Source organism: Eptatretus burgeri, chromosome 7, assembly GCF_056783735.1.
Source record: "Eptatretus burgeri isolate ZD-2024b chromosome 7, Ebu_testis_v1, whole genome shotgun sequence".
NCBI lineage: Eukaryota > Metazoa > Chordata > Myxini > Myxiniformes > Myxinidae > Eptatretus > Eptatretus burgeri.
Window position 1 is genome coordinate 69,713,275 of NC_140967.1, and position 22,089 is coordinate 69,735,363.

The 22,089-nt window shown below is 47.7% G+C and overlaps 1 protein-coding gene across 3 annotated transcripts in view; it reads right to left on the reverse strand.

Moving 5' to 3' along the window:
• DUSP22 (dual specificity phosphatase 22) overlaps positions 1 to 22,089 on the reverse strand; it is a 70,249-nt gene that overhangs the window by 21,361 nt on the left and 26,799 nt on the right. For 2 of the 3 annotated variants that reach the window (XM_085888957.1, XM_085888955.1), the window contains exons 4-5: positions 21,648 to 21,697; positions 16,060 to 16,134 (exon numbers count right to left, since the gene is read on the reverse strand). In XM_085888957.1, the coding sequence (XP_085745083.1) occupies positions 16,060 to 16,134; positions 21,648 to 21,697 (125 nt within the window). The remainder of the gene's footprint in view (positions 1 to 16,059; positions 16,135 to 21,647; positions 21,698 to 22,089) is intronic. The other variant, XM_085888958.1, reaches the window with a different exon arrangement.

A 22,089-nucleotide genomic window follows, 5' to 3' on the forward strand; every position in this document is an offset into this window, starting at 1 on the left:
TTCCTGCTCGGGATTCCATCCTGGACCATGGACTCTACATTATTACACATATACATTTCTAATACCCCCGGCTCCCGCTCGCCTTGAGACGCCATCTTGCTTCTCGTGAAGGGTTAATTTGCTCGCTCGTAATTTGGAGGGAATCGGGGGTCGCTTCTCTCACCCCTGGACCGATTCCCGTGAATTTAGCCGGAGACAGGAGAGCCCGTTTTCCTGTTCTCCGATACCAGTGCCGCGAGGAGGGCGATGAATTTGTATCCCACTCCTGACACCAGTGTTGCGGTTTTCGCGCCCGCCGGCGTGCTGACGGCCACGTAACTCGAATCGCGGCACGTCGCCCACCGGACGGACAATCCAGTCGTGACCCTCTCGGACTAACGCCGGGAACCAGTCACGGGTGGACCTTTCGGTCTCACCGCGATCGAGCCAATCAGCCCCCGCGTGGGATAGGGTTGCTCGCCAAATTCGAACTACCTAAGTACCCACGCGGAGGGTAGACCGGGCGATCGCACCTCGCCGCAGGTCGACTTCGGACACGGGCCACTTAAGCGACCCGTTCCGTACTATCAGAATAACCGAGCGGTATTATCGTCGACCTCGACGGTTCGATTAATTATCGGGCGTATTCAGCCCACTACCAACCCTTTACGTGAAGCAAGATGGGGATTCAATGGAGGAAAAGACGAAGCGAAGCGGGAGAACAGTTCAACAATAAAGCACATTTATTCGCGACGAACGGAAAGCACACAAATACAATTCCACCAAATGCACACAAAAAAAAGAAAACACTTCCATTTGCACAAAAAGCAAATATAAAAGTGAAAACACAGTGCAGAGCTAATACCGACTACCGAGCACACGGCAACACTTATACAATTCTACTTCACAGACGGCGCCGACAACACATACCCAAAACCAAGGAAAAGAAATACCCCAAGAATGAGGTAGGCCTGGGGCCGAGACCGGGTCGGGCCTACCCGTCTGGTGATGAGACGCGGAGCGGCGATGGCCCCGCAACCCGCGGGCCTCGTGGACAGTGCCTGGCAGGGGGTGGGAACGGGGCCCCCTTGGTCGCACTATCTCAGCGCGGGGGGAAACAGGAGGGGGTTGCTGATGCTCGGGGTATAGAGGATCTTTATTATATGCGACGAGCGTCTCCACCTCGGCCAGGTCGCGCTGTCGGCCTCCCTCGGGTGCAGCTTCCTGCACGACGCGAGCACCCCCTCGTCTGGTGTCGCCGCCTTTCCACAGCTCCGTCCCCTCCGTTCCGACTCCAACGCACACGACGAGCAGCTCCACCGCCCGCGAAGTCTTGACCCTCTGCTTCCGACTCTCCTCTTCTTGACTCTCCGTTCTCGTTCTGCTGACTCTCCCTCGTTCTCTCTTGCGACTGTTTGTTCCGACTCCTTCTTCTGACTCTCCGACCGACCTCTCTGAACTCTTCTTTGGACTCCCCCACTGACTGACGAACACCGTCCTTTTATCCCCCGTAACTTCGCCTTTGACCCCCTCCCTTTGACCTTTCACCTCGCTCCCCATTGGCCCGAGAAAAAGTGGGCGTGAAGGCTTTTTGATCCACAAATTTGCATATATCGATCGTTCTGGAGGCGGGGCCAAATCGCCCCTCGCTCACCGATTGGACGGCAAAAAGTGGGCGTGTGTCGTTTTGATCCGTTTTTGAAGCAGAAAATCCGTGGTTTTGTACACGCTGTTCAACGTGCGCCCTACACGAGTCCAGCATCGGTGCCCATGAGTGGCGCGAGATGACGGTGATGCGATGGTGGCGAGTTGTGACGGTAAAGGTCGTGGCGGTTGTGGTGAAGCGGTGGTTGTGGTTGTAATTGTGATGGTAATCCTGGCGGTTGGTCCAAAATAAAGATAGTAAAAGAAAAACGGCTATCCTGAAGAGTCGCAGCACGTATAAATGACATGTATTCCCACTAGACAACGGGTTTGGGCCTAACTACACATGCACTTACCGAGATACCTCACCTAAGGGACCTGAATGGTGGTTTGCGAATCTGGTAACCACAACACTACCCCCTTCCCTTTTTACAGACTCGTCCCGAGTCGTCAAATTTTCGTGTGCCATCATGTGTAGTTTTCCCCTAGTACATTTTACCTACGGATCCCTGAGTGCGACATTCATGGTATTCGTGTCCCCAAAAATAAATAACCTGAGGGCTGCGTAACTATCTAAACAAACTCACTCACACGGACGACTTAAATAAAATTGCCGGCGCTAAGACATACATGCCGGGGGCGCACTCATATTTACAGTACATCTTACCTTAACTTACAAATTTTACACTAAACCATGGCCCAGGATCATTGACTCTGCAAAAAGAAAGCAGTTAGCAGGGAGCCAGGCTGCCCACATGCAGTCTCTGGCTCAAACAATGCAGGTGACAGGGAACGTGGCTGGCTGCTCACACGCAGTCCAAGGCCTTCCCTTTTGAACTGAACTCAGTGAACCACAACGGTGCATGGGCCGCACAACGCAGTCTCCGTGCCAGCTCAAGTGGCACACGCAATGAGCACAACGAATGGATGGATGGACACAAACACGGTGCACGGGCCGCCACTGCAGGCCCGTGTTGTAGCTGCCAACAGGGCAGTTCTCGCAGCTTGCAAACTGTTGCCTTGATCCTGGCGCACATGGAAATGAACAGGGGGGGGCAAAGCAAAAATTGAACGGGGCTGGTGAACGTGGGCAGTGGGCATGGCATGGCAAAGGTGCAGGCAACACAGCCCGCAGAAGAAGGCCGCTGCAGGCAAACTCAGCCCGCAGAACCAGGCCGTTGCAGGCAAACACAGCCGGCAGATGAACTGGCCGGCACAGGCCTTGAAGAAAAACAGCCAGCAGATGAACTGGCCGGCACAGGCCTTGAAGAAAAACAGCCAGCAGATGAACTGGCCGGCACAGGCCTTGCAGCACAGCAGCTGCAGACGAAGTTGGCCGGCCTCCGCCTTGAAGCAAAACACGGTCAGCCGATGAAGTTGGCCAGCCTTTGCCGTTCAATGGAGGTTGGTGGAGGGAGTGCGGTGGTGCTGGCCACTTGGAAGGCGGGCTCGGACCTACCTACCTGTCTCCCTCCCAACCTATCGCCTTTGCCTGTCACTGTACATACCCACTCCCTTAATTTGTCAAACGCCAATTTAGCCCCAACTTATTTTTTTGTTGTTTTTATTTTTACTTCCCCACTATAAATCGTCCCCTAACCCCCTTTATCGTCCTTGTTCGGCTAACCTATTCTGTCACCTAGCCTACTCCCAACCCCTACGTTCCCTTCCCGGAGGGGAATAAGGGAGAGCTAACGTCCTGTGTCGAGGCCCAACGAAGCCTCAGAATGGCCTCCCCAGAGTTCGGCGATCTTAACACCAAGTGGGTCCAGCGGCCCACAACGACAGCGAGGGGATGGATGGTGCGGAGGGGTACATCTCCTAATCTACCCTAACCATTTAACTGTTAAACTACCCCGGGGCTTTCAACAAGCGCCTCTCGCTTAAACTATTGGTTCTAACAACCCAGATTCCCGTCGCCTGTGTTGGTGTCCTCACAATTTCGGGCCTCGCCCCCAATTTTCTCTGCGTGCCCTCACACGGTCTCCTGGCTGGGACACGTGGCTCCCTTAGGCAGGCACGACCCTCTGCCGAATCTCCCGCTATGGCACCCCCGGGCACTACACTGCCTCCGAGCCTACCAGCTCCCTAACACCAGGGAGTGCCCCCCATGGCACCTCCCCTGAAACGCACACGTGGCAGGCCGGCCTCCCGGGCCCCTTTCCGAGGGTCACCCGTGCCCACAACACTGCCCACGCGGCTAATGGCGCCCCGGGCCCCCGCACCAAGCAGGCGCACCCGTGCCCACTACTCTATCCCGGCCCCCCATGGGCCCATGGCCTACCGCGGCCGACTAGCCTGGTGCCCGGGGTACCCACTCAGCGATACTCACCTTTCGCAGCCACGCTCCCAAGCCAGTCAACAGGGCTCCTGCACCCCTCCAAATGGGTCTCGAGCCTACTTTCCCACCAACAGCAAAACGACCTCCATTTTTCAATTTGACTAACCCAGCAAACTCACTCTACTCTGACCCCGGGGTCCCTTGGGCGGGAGTCACTCCTCCTCCCAATCACTCATCGCACCATGCATTCCCCATTCACTCCACACACACAGACCCGCTGGCCTCACTCACTCAACATGTACACGTACTCACAACTCACCAACTCTTCAACACACACACCGCTGAACTCTGCCATCCTCCTAACTACATCCCCTAACTAACTCGTGCTCCCACGTCGTCCCTTAAACTACAGCACGTTCCTTTTAACACTACGTAGCTAAGCTACGTCCCCTCTACACATTCACAAGTCTGTCACTGTTCTCAAAATAATCCCATTTTATTTCCCAACCTAAATCTGGCTACAATCCCTCTAACTAATCCATTCCACGGACTCCCTGAGGACTTACCCCTGCCCCATGAAGTCGGTCTAGCTAAGCTAACCCTTCCCCCTAACTAGTTTTCATCCTGTGCCCAGGTAAGGGGGTCTTTCACCCCTTGCCCAGGAATCCTGTACACCCGAAAGTGAGGCTTGCTCCCTTTTTTTTTTCCATGCGCAGCACCTGCGCGGCAACTCAGAGCTCGCGCACTTTGCACCTGGCCGTGACGTCATGCAGCTGCACGTGTTCCTCGTCCCTCCTTGGACGGGACCATCCGGCAGAGATACCCCTCCTGCCGAATTCCAACCCCACGTGCAGCCATGGCGTCACCGTGCGCATAAAAAAAAAAACACAAGCCCCACGTCTCGAGGGGTTCCCCACGCGAACACATGTGCTTTGCCCGTTGGAGCTTAACACACACGATCGCGTGGAGAACCCGTCCGGTCCAAATCCGTTTACCTGCCTAAACTTTGTCCGTCCGCGGGATCGGCAAATCCACCGCGTGCGTTTCCGGACCGGGACTTCACTCTCGCAAGCGAGCACGTGGTGGTCTCGTGCGTTGCACAGCACGGACCGCGTGCTCACTGCTGGGTGAACCCGGCACGGTCCTCGAAACAACTACAGCCGCTACTCGGCTTTCTTTCTTTACATGTCGCCGTCGTCGCCTCCATTCCACACACGCATACCTGCGTGTTACGACGCACACAGTCCACTCCATCACATTCACACGGGGAGACGCGGCTGCGTGCTCCCGCATGCCAACCGACATCTCCCTTACATACCGCTCTCTCACACACACGGTCTCCCTTGCACACAGCGACCTTGCACACGGCCGTTCACTCACGCGTGCCTCACTACTCTCACACCGTGCCTCATCCACACACGCGGGGGCACTCACCCGCGGTACCTCACTCATACACACGGCGACACTCACACACGCGGTCTCTTCCACACACGGTTCCTCACCCACACACGCGGGGCCACTAACCCGCGGTGCCTCACTCACACTCCGTGCCTCATCCACACACGGCGTGCTGGGAAGCACGTACTCCGGCACCATCGCCACCACACCACTCACACGTGGTGCCTCATTCATACTGGCCGTTTCATCCACACACACGGCCTCTCTCACACACGGTGTGCTGGGAAGCACGCACTCTGGCACCATCGCCACCACACCACTCACACACGGGGTCGCTTTCACACACGGGGACGCACTCACGCCTTGCACCACACACACAGGGACAACCACCCTGGGGATTTGTGTCCCCACAAGGGTCTCCGGGGCCTCTACACCCCCCAAGCTCTCCGTGCACCCGTCCACAGCACTCGTCCCCTCAACCTCGCAAAGCACGACCGAACTCACCTGGTCGTGCCTCGCCTCAAGGCATACTCCCTCCCCTCGTTCCTGGAGGAGGCCATCCAGCTGCTCACACCGGGTCCCTGCACGCTCCGCGAGCTCACCCCCATTATCCTCCACTCCCTCCGTGTGTGTGTGTGCGTCACTTACCCCGTCCTCACCGTGCAGTCTCTCCTCTGTCGTTCCCTTCCCGGCTACCGTCACTGCCAACTCTTCACCCTTTACCTCCCTTGTCTCAACTATTATTATTTCCTTTGTCGTCACCTCGTGTCTCGTCTCACACGTTTTGGTCTCCCCATTTAATTTTTCCCTTTCGGTCATCGTCACGACCCTCGCCCAACACGTTCCACGAATTATTTTTTCACCCGCCTCCACCGCGGGCCTGTCAGCCGTTGCACCCCCACCCAGCTCGTTTGCTCCCACACGTGAAGTCGCCATTCCCAGCTCCCTGGTCACGGCCTTCATGCCCGCCTGCAGGCATCGGCCCATGTTCTGCGTCTCACCCCGGAACTTTTTCATTTCTTCCTTCATGTGCTGTGTATTCGCATCCATCGTCGTTTTCACTTCATTCATTTGCTTGTTCATTTCGTTTTTCATTTCATTTGTATTTGTATCCATCTTTTCGTTCATGCCTTTCATTTCGTTTGTATTTGTATCCATCGTCGTTTTTACTTCATTCATTTGTTTGTTCATTGCCGCCAGCATGGCGCATAGCTGGGCCATGTTGGATGCACTCAGCTGAGCCGTTTCGGCAAGGGTTGGGGAAGGGTCTTGGTGGAGAGGGGGGGGGAGGTGTCATACACCGCGGCCGCTGCCGCACCCACCTCGGGCCCTGGGTTCAGTTGGGCGAGTCCGTGTTCCTGCACAATCAACATTTCCTGCTCGGGGATTCCATCCTGGACCATGGACTCTACATTATTACACATATACATTTCTAATACCCCCGGCTCCCGCTCGCCTTGAGACGCCATCTTGCTTCTCGTGAAGGGTTAATTTGCTCGCTCGTAATTTGGAGGGAATCGGGGGTCGCTTCTCTCACCCCTGGACCGATTCCCGTGAATTTAGCCGGAGACAGGAGAGCCCGTTTTCCTGTTCTCCGATACCAGTGCCGCGAGGAGGGCGATGAATTTGTATCCCACTCCTGACACCAGTGTTGCGGTTTTCGCGCCCGCCGGCGTGCTGACGGCCACGTAACTCGAATCGCGGCACGTCGCCCACCGGACGGACAATCCAGTCGTGACCCTCTCGGACTAACGCCGGGAACCAGTCACGGGTGGACCTTTCGGTCTCACCGCGATCGAGCCAATCAGCCCCCGCGTGGGATAGGGTTGCTCGCCAAATTCGAACTACCTAAGTACCCACGCGGAGGGTAGACCGGGCGATCGCACCTCGCCGCAGGTCGACTTCGGACACGGGCCACTTAAGCGACCCGTTCCGTACTATCAGAATAACCGAGCGGTATTATCGTCGACCTCGACGGTTCGATTAATTATCGGGCGTATTCAGCCCACTACCAACCCTTTACGTGAAGCAAGATGGGGATTCAATGGAGGAAAAGACGAAGCGAAGCGGGAGAACAGTTCAACAATAAAGCACATTTATTCGCGACGAACGGAAAGCACACAAATACAATTCCACCAAATGCACACAAAAAAAAGAAAACACTTCCATTTGCACAAAAAGCAAATATAAAAGTGAAAACACAGTGCAGAGCTAATACCGACTACCGAGCACACGGCAACACTTATACAATTCTACTTCACAGACGGCGCCGACAACACATACCCAAAACCAAGGAAAAGAAATACCCCAAGAATGAGGTAGGCCTGGGGCCGAGACCGGGTCGGGCCTACCCGTCTGGTGATGAGACGCGGAGCGGCGATGGCCCCGCAACCCGCGGGCCTCGTGGACAGTGCCTGGCAGGGGGTGGGAACGGGGCCCCCTTGGTCGCACTATCTCAGCGCGGGGGGAAACAGGAGGGGGTTGCTGATGCTCGGGGTATAGAGGATCTTTATTATATGCGACGAGCGTCTCCACCTCGGCCAGGTCGCGCTGTCGGCCTCCCTCGGGTGCAGCTTCCTGCACGACGCGAGCACCCCCTCGTCTGGTGTCGCCGCCTTTCCACAGCTCCGTCCCCTCCGTTCCGACTCCAACGCACACGACGAGCAGCTCCACCGCCCGCGAAGTCTTGACCCTCTGCTTCCGACTCTCCTCTTCTTGACTCTCCGTTCTCGTTCTGCTGACTCTCCCTCGTTCTCTCTTGCGACTGTTTGTTCCGACTCCTTCTTCTGACTCTCCGACCGACCTCTCTGAACTCTTCTTTGGACTCCCCCACTGACTGACGAACACCGTCCTTTTATCCCCCCGTAACTTCGCCTTTGACCCCCTCCCTTTGACCTTTCACCTCGCTCCCCATTGGCCCGAGAAAAAGTGGGCGTGAAGGCTTTTTGATCCACAAATTTGCATATATCGATCGTTCTGGAGGCGGGGCCAAATCGCCCCTCGCTCACCGATTGGACGGCAAAAAGTGGGCGTGTGTCGTTTTTGATCCGTTTTTGAAGCAGAAAATCCGTGGTTTTGTACACGCTGTTCAACGTGCGCCCTACACGAGTCCAGCATCGGTGCCCATGAGTGGCGCGAGATGACGGTGATGCGATGGTGGCGAGTTGTGACGGTAAAGGTCGTGGCGGTTGTGGTGAAGCGGTGGTTGTGGTTGTAATTGTGATGGTAATCCTGGCGGTTGGTCCAAAATAAAGATAGTAAAAGAAAAACGGCTATCCTGAAGAGTCGCAGCACGTATAAATGACATGTATTCCCACTAGACAACGGGTTTGGGCCTAACTACACATGCACTTACCGAGATACCTCACCTAAGGGACCTGAATGGTGGTTTGCGAATCTGGTAACCACAACAATATATATATATATATATATATATATATATATATATATATATATATATATATATATATATATATATATATATATATATATATATGAGCCTGGTGTTGGCGCAGTGGTGAGGACAGCGGCTTGGGATCCAAAAGGTCCTGAGTTCAAGCCCCGTTGGGCCATTGAATTAATACACCAGGGGGTTGACTCAGACTGTCATCCTTCCGAGGTCGGCGAAATGAGTACCAGTGTACTGGGCCGGTGTATACCCCGGTTAAAATAGGTGTACCATATCCCTGTGTTTTAAGAGGCGACCAGGGTTGCGTCAGGAAGGGCATCCGGCGTAAAACATGTGCCAAATCACGATGCGGATCATACGGATGATCCGCTGTGGCGACCCCGAACGGGAGCAGCCGAAAGAAGAAGATATATATATATATATATATATATATATATATATATATATATATATATATATATATATATATATATATATATATATATATATATATATATATATATAATATATATATATATATATATATATATATAAAACTTTTATAAGCAGAAAAAAAAGTATTGTTATGTTTGTGGGGTAGATGAGAAATCTCATCGGAAAGATAGGATTGTAGAGAGAGTTGCTTGGCCCGTGGACGTGTCGGAGATATCTCGATGCAAACTAAGTCTGGAAAATGTGAGTTTAAGTGTTACTTTTCACCACATGGGGGATAGTGCGGTGTTAATTAAATGGGGATCAAGGATAATTTCCCTCAGTATGCAATTTCCCCCCTGTGACCTTTCCCTATGTTTTTGTATTACAACCAGCAATGAAAGAATTACATCTTTATCACAACAACAACCATTACAACCGAGCTGCACGACCAAGCAGGCAAGAAGCCCCACCTCCAAGGGTGACAGCGGGTGAAAACCATGCCCCGGAGTGGGTGATTGATGGGCGTGACGTGGACAGGAGATCAGAAACGAACACACGAGTGGAGCACGGTGTGAGAGACGCGATCAGAAAAAAAAGAGAGCGCGTCTCGGCAAGAGAATGGAGAGACACGTCGTTGCAGAAGGAGATACACACGGTCGGAGACGAAGGCCTGAAGCGGGACAGAAGTGAGAGAGGCAATATTGGCGGTCAAAAGAGCAGGCATTACAGTTGACTTTCCTTCAACACATGAAGAAGACTGCACGATTCTTGTGGTTGTGCTGAGGCGAATTTGCCTGCGTGTGGGACCAGTGCCAAAGCCTCGTGTCGAGCCATCAGGAGAAAGAGCCGGTGCCATTCTGCAAAGCAGAAGATCGATGTCAGTGAGGTTGTCTGTGAGGACAATCGATGAAGAGGCTGCACGGCGGTTGGGAGCGGCTCAGCGCCATTTTGGGGCACGGCCTTCCACGCAGTGACGAAGCATTTTGGTGACCTTCAAGCTACTGAGACTATCTCCTTGACCCAAAGTTAAGTGCCAAAATAAAGGAGGGATTTTTCTTTGTATTGTTCTGTCCTCTCGTTTGTTTTCAAGTCGGTGTGGAGGTGCCTCAAAATGAGATTTAGATTTAGGTTACCTCATGTCTTGATTCATTTCCATTATAATTAAAATATACATTATCAAAGCTTTTCAACTTTCACTCCTCAGGGTAAAACCCAAAGCAGACAAAGAAGCACCAAACTCTCGTTTATAAAATTTCAATGTAATGTCCTCAATGTTGATTGGTTGAGAGAAAGAACTGACTGGATTACCCGATTGGTGGAACCACAGAGCATCATGAATAATGAGTAGGCAGAAATAAACCATGATGAATCATGATTAGGTGGAGATCAATCACCAACATACCGGCGGAAACGGAATGCTAATTAGCTGAGGGCTAGTTAGGGAAGGGGGGGTGGTGGTTTTCATGATGACTCAACTGACAACTAAGAGCTTGGTAGAGTTGTCACAGTCAAGCCATCATATTCAAAATAGATATAAAGTTCGGACAAATTATTTCCATCTACAGAGAATGGGAATGGTTGACCTGATGAATGTGGCCTCCATTGCACGAAGGTGAGCTAAACTGCGTCCTCCACTCGGGATTTTAAACCAGCCAATGCGATATTGCTCTGCACACCGAGGATTATTCAGTAAATGGTAACCAATTGCAGCGGCACAGGGAATACTTGTCGTATGATGTACATTCTTACATGCCCGAGTTGGGTGTCTCTGTTCGGTTGACTAACCCCATCTGATCCCCAAAAGGATGTGTTGTTCAATGCAATCCTTCAATCTCAAAGATATGTGGCCCACATACCGAGCATCACACGGGCACTGAAATTCGTAAATAATCTTACTTGTATGAGAGGCGGGCAGAACATCTTTTTGGACTGACTGAAGCAACTGGTGGGTAATGAAAATCACTTGTGGTTGAACAGCATATTAAGAATGTGACACTGTCTGTTTGATCTGGTTTTCAAACCATTGAGACACTTTGCCCTTCCAAGGTAGACGTAGGTATCCCCGACATTTACCAGATCCGATCATCGGATTCTTTGGTGGGTTCAGGAATTTGTTTACATTAATATTGATGATCAGTTCAGGATACCCATCATCAAGAGGAATAGTCTTGATGGTTTCAATTTCAGCAAAGAGTTTATCTGTGGAGCAGATCTTTCTTGCTCTATTGACCAAGATATCAATCAATCCATTATTGTATCTGGTGGAACTGTAAGAGTCCCACCGAGTAAACTGTCTGGTAAAAGTAGACTTACGGTAGACTGTGGTTTTTTCAGCGTCGGCTGATTTCTCAAAGACGTCCAAGAAGGGAAGTACGCCAGAGCGTTCCATCTCTTCGGTGAACGCTCGGGATGGATGGAGAGAGAGTTCAGGTATGCCAAGAACACTTTAGATGCTGGGGTTGACTCAAAAAATGTTGTTGTATGAATAAAATGTTTCTCAGTGGGAGTTGAACAGTCAAACGTATGTTCATGGAGGATCAAATTAACAGGACAAACTGCAGACCGGTCGTTCTCCACCGCGCTTTTCGCCATGCATGGTACATCGCACGTGGGTTCCTGTCTCTGTTTGACTTGATCCGCGTTTGTCATTACATTGTTTCCATTGACAAACGAGCTGAGCAAGGCACGTGCAGGAAGCATTCATGTGTGATTGACAATCTGAAACAAAAACGGTTTGGTTCCTTGATTAATAATCCCTCCAAACATGTGCTCAATTTGTCACATCATAAACTATCTATGACCGAAGAATTTGTCTTGGCTCATGGTTTCACATTCGGTATGCCGAGCTGTAACAGCATGTGAGAGGAGGTGTTTGCGGAGTTCAAGCTTCTGTCTGCTCAGCTGTTCCAGCACGTACCAGTATCTAATGAGGCAAACGAAGCACTTAAGGCCAGACTAGCCAATCTCACCCACGCTTACTGTGGGATTCCAAACAATTTGTCTGATTTCCATATGCAGCGCGATTGCCTGGTCGCTATAAGTGACCTCAAATCCAATTGTGAAATCCACATTTGCAGACGAGATAAAGGCTGCAGCATGGTTATTCTGAATAAGGGTGACTACGTTGAGAAAATGGCTGTGATTTTGAGCGATGTGTCCAAGTTCCAACACCTGGGAAATTCAACTGAACGTGAATACACATCTCATTTGGAGAAACAAATGGTGAAAAGATTATTGCAACTCTGTGGACGAGAAGAGCTCTCTAAGGAGGTTCACGACACAATTCGACCTGTCAGATCGCAAAGACCCATGATGCATGGTCTGCCAAAGACTCAAAAAGATTAGTGTTTCTCTACGGCCGATCCTTTCAATGTCTGGCTCTGCACAGCATGAACTAGCCAGATGGTTATGCGAGCTATTGCAGCCAGCACTGGACAGTGTCTCAGAAAATGTAATTGTGGATTCCTTCACCTTCGCCGATGCCATACGGTCCATCACACACCTAAACGAGAATTCCACAACGTGCTCATATGGTATAGCCATTCCATTCATGAATATCCCACTGACAGAAGTGATCAAAATCTGCACGCAACTTCTGTATCATAGTGACTTGACACCTCCACCGATCTCTGAGTCTTTGTTGAATTAATGAATATGGTGACCCATTCTGTCAAGTTGTTTCAATGATTCAATGTACACTCAGATCGATGGTGTAGCGATGGGATGGGTCCCTCTGGGCCCCATCTTGGCAAATATCTTGAAAGGTTACTGTGAAGAACGTGCCTTTGCAGATCAACATCCTGGAGTTCAGGCCCTACCATGTATTACCGGTACAAAGATGACATTTTTGCTGTCTTTCAGTCAACCTCAGCATGTAAAGTCTTCTTGGCAGACCTGAACTCTCTCCATCCATCCCAAGAGTTCACTGTAGAGATGGAACGCTCCGGCATACTTCCCTTCTTGGACGTCTTGGTTGAAAAATCAGCCGACGCTTATAAAACTACAGTCTCAGAACTACTACCGGAAGTCTACTTTTACCAGACAGCAGAGCAAGTTGGACTCGTACAGTTCCTCGAGATACAAGATTGGATTGATTGATATCTTGGTCAATAGAGCAAGATAGATCTGCTTCACAGATCAACTCTTTGCTGAAATTGAGACCATCAAGACTATTCTTCTTGATAATGGGTATTCTGAGCAGGTCATCAATATATATTGTTGTGGTCACGGATACCGAGACACCAGCTTTTCACTCAGGGGGATTAATACCCGGCTGTCCTCGTTTGAGCCTGACTTGGGGCCACCGCTCACAAGTAACGTTATGGTACGATGGGTTGTTTTAAAACCACGAATGCCACCCAGTCAAACACGAGTTCCAGTGTCCGCCGTCTAATTATTCCGTTTAACTCGAGGTCACGTGGTTACCTGAGTGGGGAGCGCGCCCTCGGCAAAGCACCAATATTATCTGATTACATTTTAATTATGGCGGCCGAGCGTTTTAACCGCTGGTGCGTGCCGAGCATTTTTGGTCAAATCTGTGGTAATTACCTCCCAGTCTATCTCGGTTTGAACAATGCTCGACCAATGGAAGGAAAGGACAAACACGGACAGGTTGGAAATCGACAAATAATTTATTAATAATAAAATAAATAAATAAAAATAACTTTTTATTTGCTGAGGAAAATAAAGAATTTCAAAGCAAAATCAATCAAAATGCCAGGAAAGAGACAAAGAGCAGATGCTTATCGGAGGTTGACTTACAGCGAAATACAGACAAGGGTACCCAATGGATAATTCAGGGGGAGGGGAGGGGGAGAATTGTCTCGCTCACCAGAAAGTCGTCCGTGAAGCAAAAATGTTCTGAAATGCGTGCATGCGTGTCACGTCCGTCACCATCACCCAGCTTTGTCGTACAGCCTCTCGCGGGGCAGCTTTGAACGCCAATCCACACGCTCGCTTGCCAAAGCTCTGGGCAGGAGGAACCGTCTCGCTGTTGGCACTGGTCAGACACCCACATGCGCACTTCCTTCTCCTCTTTTGCGCGCCTACACCCGCTTCTCTCTCGTACCTCTTTCATTCACGCTTTTTTATTATCTTAGAACGCATCTCTTTCTTCTTCAGAATGCATCTCCTCACAGAACGTCTCTCTCGCTTCAGAACGTCCCTCTTTCGCCTTTTCCTCTCCACACATCTCTCCTCACAGAACATCGTTTTATATCTTCGGGGCGTCTCTACGGGGTGCCGTCCGCCCCAAGCTCACCCCACCCCACTGGGGCATAGTTACCATGACGACCCATGTGCTCTCAAAAAAGGCGGGCGTCGGAACTCGCAAAAGAATGCTGCTGAGAAAAAACGAGGATGGGCTTCAGAGCTCATGAAATAAATGTTGCTGAGGAAAAACGAGGGTGGGCTTCAGAGATCGTGAAAGAAATGTATGTGAACGTGTCTGTCGTAAAGAAAAAAGCTTCCCATAAGAGAGGAGATCTATCATTTACCCTTCTCAACCAATCACATTAAAGAACCCATTAGACATGGGGATGGGGTTAAACTGAACATGCATTTAAGGAAATAACTGTCCGAGGACCTGGATGTGTGGATGCATTCATCATTCCGGATTCTAAAATCCGTAACAATATGTGACATAGAAATATATACAAATTCCTGAACCCACCAAAGAATCCTATGATCGGATCTGGTAAATGTCTGGTGTACCTACGTCCACCTTGGAAAGGCAAAGTGTCTCAATGGTTTCAAAACCAGATCAAACAGACTGTCGCATTCTTACTATGCTGTTCAACTCCAAGTGATTTTCACTACCCGCCGGTTGCTTCAGTCAGTCCAAAAAGATGTTCTGCCTGCCTCTCATACAAGTAAGATTATTTACTAATTTCAGTGCCATTGTGATGCTCGGTATGTGGGCCGCACATCTTTGAGATCGAAGAATCACATTGAGCAACACATCCCTTTGGGGATCAGACGGGGTCAGTCAACCGAACAGAGACAACCAATTCGGGCTTGTCAGAATGTACATAGTTCGACAAGTATTCCCTGTGCCTCTGCAATTGGTTTCCATTCACTGAATAATCCTCAGTGTGCAGAGCAATATCGCATTGGCTGGTTTAAAATCCTGAGTGGAGGATGCAGTTCAGCTCACCTTCGTGCAATGGAGGCCACATTCATCAGGTCAACCAATCCAACTCTTTGTAGACAGAAATAATTTGTCCGAACTTTATATCTATTTTGAATATGATTACTTGACTATGACAACTCTACCACAGTCAGTTGAGTCATCATGAAAACTTCCACCCCCCACCCCCCCAACTAGCCCTCAGCTAATTAGCACTACGTTTCTGTCAGTACTTTGGTGTCCATCTCCGCCTACTCATTATTCATGATGCCCTGTGGCTCCATCAATGAGGTAATCCCATCCTTTCTTTCTCTTAACCAATCAATACTGATGAAATTACATTGAAACTATATAAAAGAGTCTGGTGCTTTTTCTTCGCCTGCTTTAAGTTTTATTACGAGGAGTGCAAGTCGAAAAACTTTGATAATGTCTATTTTATTGAAATGCATATTTAAATTGTTGTACGAATAAAATGTTTGTCCATTATAATTGTTGCTTTTTCTGTTTATTAAATCATTCTTTATTTAAGTTGCTGGTGTCCATGTATCTGGAGTGGGTTCAAGTACAACCCATGTGCCTCAGTCCTTTACTGCCATTTCCTTCGTGCGCGTGACCATAATCTCTGATAATCCCGGCTGTAAGACTCCAAGGGAGAACTGTTTGGACATTCGTCCAGGTCAGGGCTAACCGTCTGGACACAACACTATGTTTAGCAACAACACCAAGTTATTTCACATCATCTTCCAAAATTCAGTTCAAAGAGTAAAATTCTGTATAAATGAGTGTCAGTGTTGATTATAAACCCACCAGTGTACGAGGCAGCATTTGCCATCGAGACGACAGCGGTGGATAAAGTGGATGCATTCTTTGAAGTGTTGGGTGCTAAAGAGACAACATAGCAAACTGTTGTCACACAAACTCTTGAGTGAGATGAAAAATATTCAAAACCCAACCTCCCTTCAAGCAGTCAAACACACCATTTCAACACTGCTATGTTGAATATATTCTCTCACATTTGTGCAAAATCTGAAATAATAAGATTTATATATTCTTGTAAATTAACAACAGAATGTTAAACGATGAACCATTCAGATCCCATGAAGAATATCATCTCAAAGCAACTTCATATTGAACGGGGATTTTGAGAATTTTATGAACAAATCCCCTTTCAAAGTTATAGTTTGGCAAGTCAACACAATACACTACTCATCAGGTACTGCTTATTGTGTTGTCAGTCCATTTATTATGCTCAACGAAATGATCGGACATGGAACAACCAGTTCAAAAATCCAAGAAAACTACCCTCTGGTATGGTGGGCCCTTTTTCCATACACAAGCAATGAATAAATACTGATTTGCATACACTTCAGATACGGACTACTTGAAGTTTTTATTGTTCTCTATATTACAAAATGTTTGCTTTGCTGACATTTTTCACTGAAAGTACATTATTTAACCACCCTCAATCTCAATGCAAAGTGTAAGGGAGGCTGTGCATCTGTGCGTTTAAGTGTGGAAAAAAAAATCCAGAATAGAAAAAAAAAAAAGGTTTTTAAGGAAGAAGCCAAACAAAAACTTTGTCAAACCCAGGCTAGACAACTCAAAGGTAAGTGTACTTAACTACCTCCACAACATCCTGTCAAACGATCCGACTGCCATTGGTATTCCATTTCCAGCCAATTTCCTTTTTTGGCGTTTTGGATTAATTTATCTCCATCATTATACTGTATGTGATGTTGAAAAACGAAAAGGAGGAAGAAGACTAAATGTGATCAAATGGCAATTTTTTTTTTTAAAGGAGCAAATAATACAACATGATCGAGGGAAATCCTCGACACAGATTCCAAAAGGGATAACAGAGGATGACAATTCTCCCAAAATATGTCTTTACACCAAATTTTGGCAGGAATATTTTTTGCATTGACAATCGTCCGGACAACCACATACCCTCTTACGAGGCCAATATTGGCACAAGGTTATTTGTAACCATTAACATCTCATCCCAACCAACCACTACAACTGACAGTCAAGCAATATTTATCTTGGCCCACCAACCTTTTGAGCAAAATGCCTGTTAATTGCATTATATCGAAGTTTGTGCAAGCTTATTTGTGAGCTTTATTGCATGAACTTATTACTATTATAATTATAATAAATTATGGTGAATGTATTAATTGTGATGCCTGGTGTTGGCTTAATGGCTTGGGTGGTGGGCTTGGGATCCTCGAGTCCCGAGTTCAAATCCTGCTCTGCTGTTGAACTAATACCAGGTGGGGTTAACTCGGCCTGTCATCCTTCTGAGGTCGGCAAAATGAGTACCAGCTTGCTGGTATCCTGTGTCGTAGTGGCGACCTGTCCAGGATTGTGCCCAATAGCCCAGGAGACTGCTGAGGTAGCACTGCTTGGGTAGGTATCAGGATGGCTCGACTGAGCCTTGATCTACTGTCATCTATATACCCCAGAGAGGATAATAACATGACCCTTCTTGAAGTTTCTATAGGGAGTGGGTGTACTTGTTAAAACGACGTTTATTAAGAAAATGATGAATAACACTGAACAACAAATTTCAAAAATTTTTTTTTACTGGAGATGTGTAAAGTGATTAAGACTAATTTGGGTACGCTGATTTCAAAAATCATAACCGTTTTGCTGTATCACGTCAGGATTTTCAGGAACAGAAATATTCCCATTGCCTAGAAGTCAGGATTTCAATGAAATTTACATATGTCTTTAACATGTCTATTTCGTACAATTGTTGTTAACTTGTGTTATATTTCTTTCTTTCAGATAAAGATGAGTAGGCGTTCCTGTACCAATCATCCTGACAACTTCTGTTATGTCTGTGGTCGGTATACCAAAAAAGATCAACAGCGAAGTATATCTACAGCAGTGAAAATGAAGGCCGCCTACTTTCACTACTTCGGGTGTAAGGTGGGGGACCAAGAACAGAGCTGGGCACCACACATCTGCTGCACAAGCTGTCACACAACCTTGACTCAGTGGTTGGTGGGCAAGCGCGCGAGCATGCCATTTGCGGTGCCCATGATATGGCGTGAGCCGCAGAATCATCATGATGATTGTTATTTCTGCTGCACAAGCATCGCCGGCTTCAACAAGAAGAATAAAGGTCACATCAAGTACGCTGACTGCGTCTCTGCTCGTAAACCTGTGCCTCATGATGACGAGAACCCCGTTCCAACACCTCCAGCTGATCAGAACATAGCTGTAAGCAGTGGTGAAGAGGATGGTGATGATGAACCTTTTGAACCCGACACTCAAGAATCACACCTTCTGAACCAGGGAGACTTAAATGATCTTGTAAGAGATCTCTCGCTGTCAAAGGCGAAGGCAGAGCTGCTTGGATCAAGGCTGCAGCAGTGGAATCTACTTGAACCTAACACCAAGATATCCTTGTTCAGAGCACGTCACAGAGACATGGCTGAGTACTTTGAGATGGAAGACACGATGACATTCTGCAGTGACATCAACGGTCTGTTGAAAGAACTTGGGTGTGATCACGATCCTGCAGACTGGCGCCTCTTCATCGACTCGGGGAAGAACAGCTTGAAGGCTGTTTTGCTCCACAATGGCAACGAGAAACCATCAGTCCCACTGGCTCACGCGTTCGGCATGACAGAGACCTATGAGACTATGCGGCAGCTGCTTGATTCCATCAAGTACAATGACTTCAACTGGCACATCTGCGGAGACTTGAAAGTGGTGGCGCTTTTGTTAGGGCTGCAGTCAGGCTACACGAAATACATGTGCTTCCTTTGTCTCTGGGATAGCAGAGACGACAAGAATCACTGGACGAAGAAAGATTGGGAAGAGCGAAAAGAGCATGTACCTGGTCGACACAACGTGAAGCATGTCGCCCTTGTCGACCCAGCCAAGGTTTTCCTTCCATCAATCCACATAAAGCTCGGCTTGATGAAAAGTTTTGTACGGGCAATGGATCTGAATGGGCGTGGGTTTTTATACCTCAAGGAAAAGTTTGGCAACACCTTGTCGGAGGCCAAGATCAAGGCTGGTGTCTTTGTTGGACCGCAAATCCGACAGATTATGAAGGACGAAACTTTTCCGACAACTCTAAACCCCAAAGAGCTGGCAGCGTGGAGGAGCTTCAAAGCTGTGACGGACAACTTCTTGGGAACGAGCGCGCGGACAACTATGAAGAAATAGTGCAGCAGCTGCTGGAGTCCTTCAGGAAACTTGGCTCCAGGATGTCCCTGAAAATCCATTTCCTACACCAGCACCTGAACTTCTTCCCTGACAACTTGGGAGCAGTCTCGGACGAGCACGGCGAGCGATTCCACCAAGAGATTTCACTCATGGAGACGCGTTACCAAGGGCGGCACAACCCGAACATGATGGGCGATTTCTGCTGGTTCCTGCATCGTGAAACTGACACAGAGCACCACAAATGCAAAGCCAAATGCCTAAAGCATTTTTAATTACATTCTAGTGGAGTTTTTCTGTAATTTCTATAATTTTGAAGCATTCATGATGAAATAAATGAATAAATGAATTTTTGTAAATTTCATTGAAATCCTGACTTCTAGGCAATGGGAATATTTCTGTTATTGAAAATCCTGACGTGATACAGCAAAACGGTTATGATTTTTGAAATCAGCGTACCCAAATTAGTCTAAATCACTTTACACATCTCCAGTAAAAAATTTTTGTTGTTCAGTGTAATAAATGTTTTGACATAATGCTTGAACAAAGTTCAATTTTTTAATACCCTGATCTGTCTGAAGTAACTCGAATGTGGATTTTAAAAGTATGCACACTGCACAGGTCTCATTTATTTTAATCATATGAAAAACAACGAACTGAGAAGATCCTGATCATTTATTTTCACATTACAGCAAAGTTTTGCACTTCATGCATGCAAGTGATTGTAAGATAGTTTCCCATTCTGTCATTGAATCCCATAGCTGCAACGAAAGTCACTACATTACAATTATTGTGAGAAATTAATAAAGGATGCCATAGTCGTGGAAGTTACACCGAGTTACATCACAACATGACGGACGATTACAAAATGTACAAAACCAATAAAACGACCATTCAAACGGACATTGCAGAAAGAATTGAAAAGACAATACAATACTGCATTTCCCGGTGCATAATGCTCATCTTTATTTATTTTTTAACCCAAAATGTTTTGGATTATTATTATGGTGAGGCCAAAAGTTAAGTCACCTACTTCCTTGTCCAATACTTTGCTAATAAAAAAGAAGAAGAAGAAAAAAAGAAAAATCATTGCCGATTGCTCCAACTCCCGTTGTGATGATTATTCTTTTAGACTACCCGTGGTCATGAGTAAAATCCAAATTCCAACTGGTACGCCCATCAATGACTTTCACATTAAAAAATACTCTGCACTGTATATTACAAACAAATACCTCCTCCCGGCACCCTGCCCACCACCATCCACCCCCGTACTCATGACTGAATTCCAAATTTTGGAGGTGCATATACACCCCAATTTTACAGGTGCAATTGTAAATGTGTACACATAAAAAATATAAATGCAAATATAATCTTAAAACTGAGCATTTTTCATATTGTTCACCCCGTGTGCTCCCATAACTCTCTTTTCACAGTCTCCCTCCATTTTGTCCCTCCACCCTGCTTTTGATGTCTCCCCCCTCTTTCTGCTGTTCCTTTTGTTCTGTTACGTTCTATGTTTTAGCTCCTCCAGGAGTCGTGACACCAAAATAAACTCCTTTGAAACAAACCGAAAACAGCTGTGATTCTTTGTCATGGCACCAGGAGAAAAACAAATAAACCATTATTCCAATGCATAATGGTTACGGTGGTGAGCTTGGGGTCCTCGGGTCCTGATTTCAAATCCTGCTTGGCTGTTTTACAATTATGAATTAATAACAAGTGTGGTTGACTCAGCCCGTCATCCTTCCGAGGTCGGCAAAATGAGTACCAGCTTGCTGGGATGATTGAGCCATTCGAGTAGCCTGCGTCGGAGTGGCGACCCATCCAGGATTGTGTCCAATCGTCAAGGAGACTGCAACGGCAGCACCGACACTCTACACAGAGTGTGGTCCCAATGGATTGGATTATTAAAATCCATAATCGATCATTAGGCTATCATCAGGACAAAAAGTGTAAAAAAGAAAAAAAAAAAAAGAAAAGTGTAAAAGTGCAGAAGTAGGACACATCCAATGGGAAAATAAATGCTCCATTCAGCCTCAACCAAAGGAAGAATGAAATAAATGGCAAGCAAATAGAAATAAGGCTACATTCCCCCCTTCAAACACGAAGTATAAAAATAGTTTCTATTTTTATCATCAAAACAATGTACAACAAAGTAATAAATCAATGCTTCCTTCTTTCCAAGCGCAAGTGACAATGGTCATATACGTACTCACATGTTCTGATACGGAGTGTCAACTGCTTGGATACACAAGTATGTTATGCCCTGGGAAAAGAAACAACCACAGGATGAAGGGATGACAGCAAGCATTACAAATGTCCTCAATTACATCAACACTATTCCTTGGAAAGGGACCATTGCAAGAAAGGGACATCCGATAAATTGAGAAAAGGAAAAGAAAAGAAGTTCGGGGAGAAATTTGAGCTGGAGAGGTGAAGGAAGAAAAGTAAGTGTGAAGGAGAAAAGAGTAAGGGTAGTGGAGGAGATTGGGATAGATGGGACAAAGAGGAATGGAAGGCGTCAGGAAGGCTACGTTTCTAAAATTCTGCCTTTTTATGGCTCCAAAAGCATGATATATTTACAGTAGGAAAACAACTTTAACTTTTCGAATTAGAAAAACAAAATCAGGATTTCTGGTTACTCTTTCTGCCAGGCAA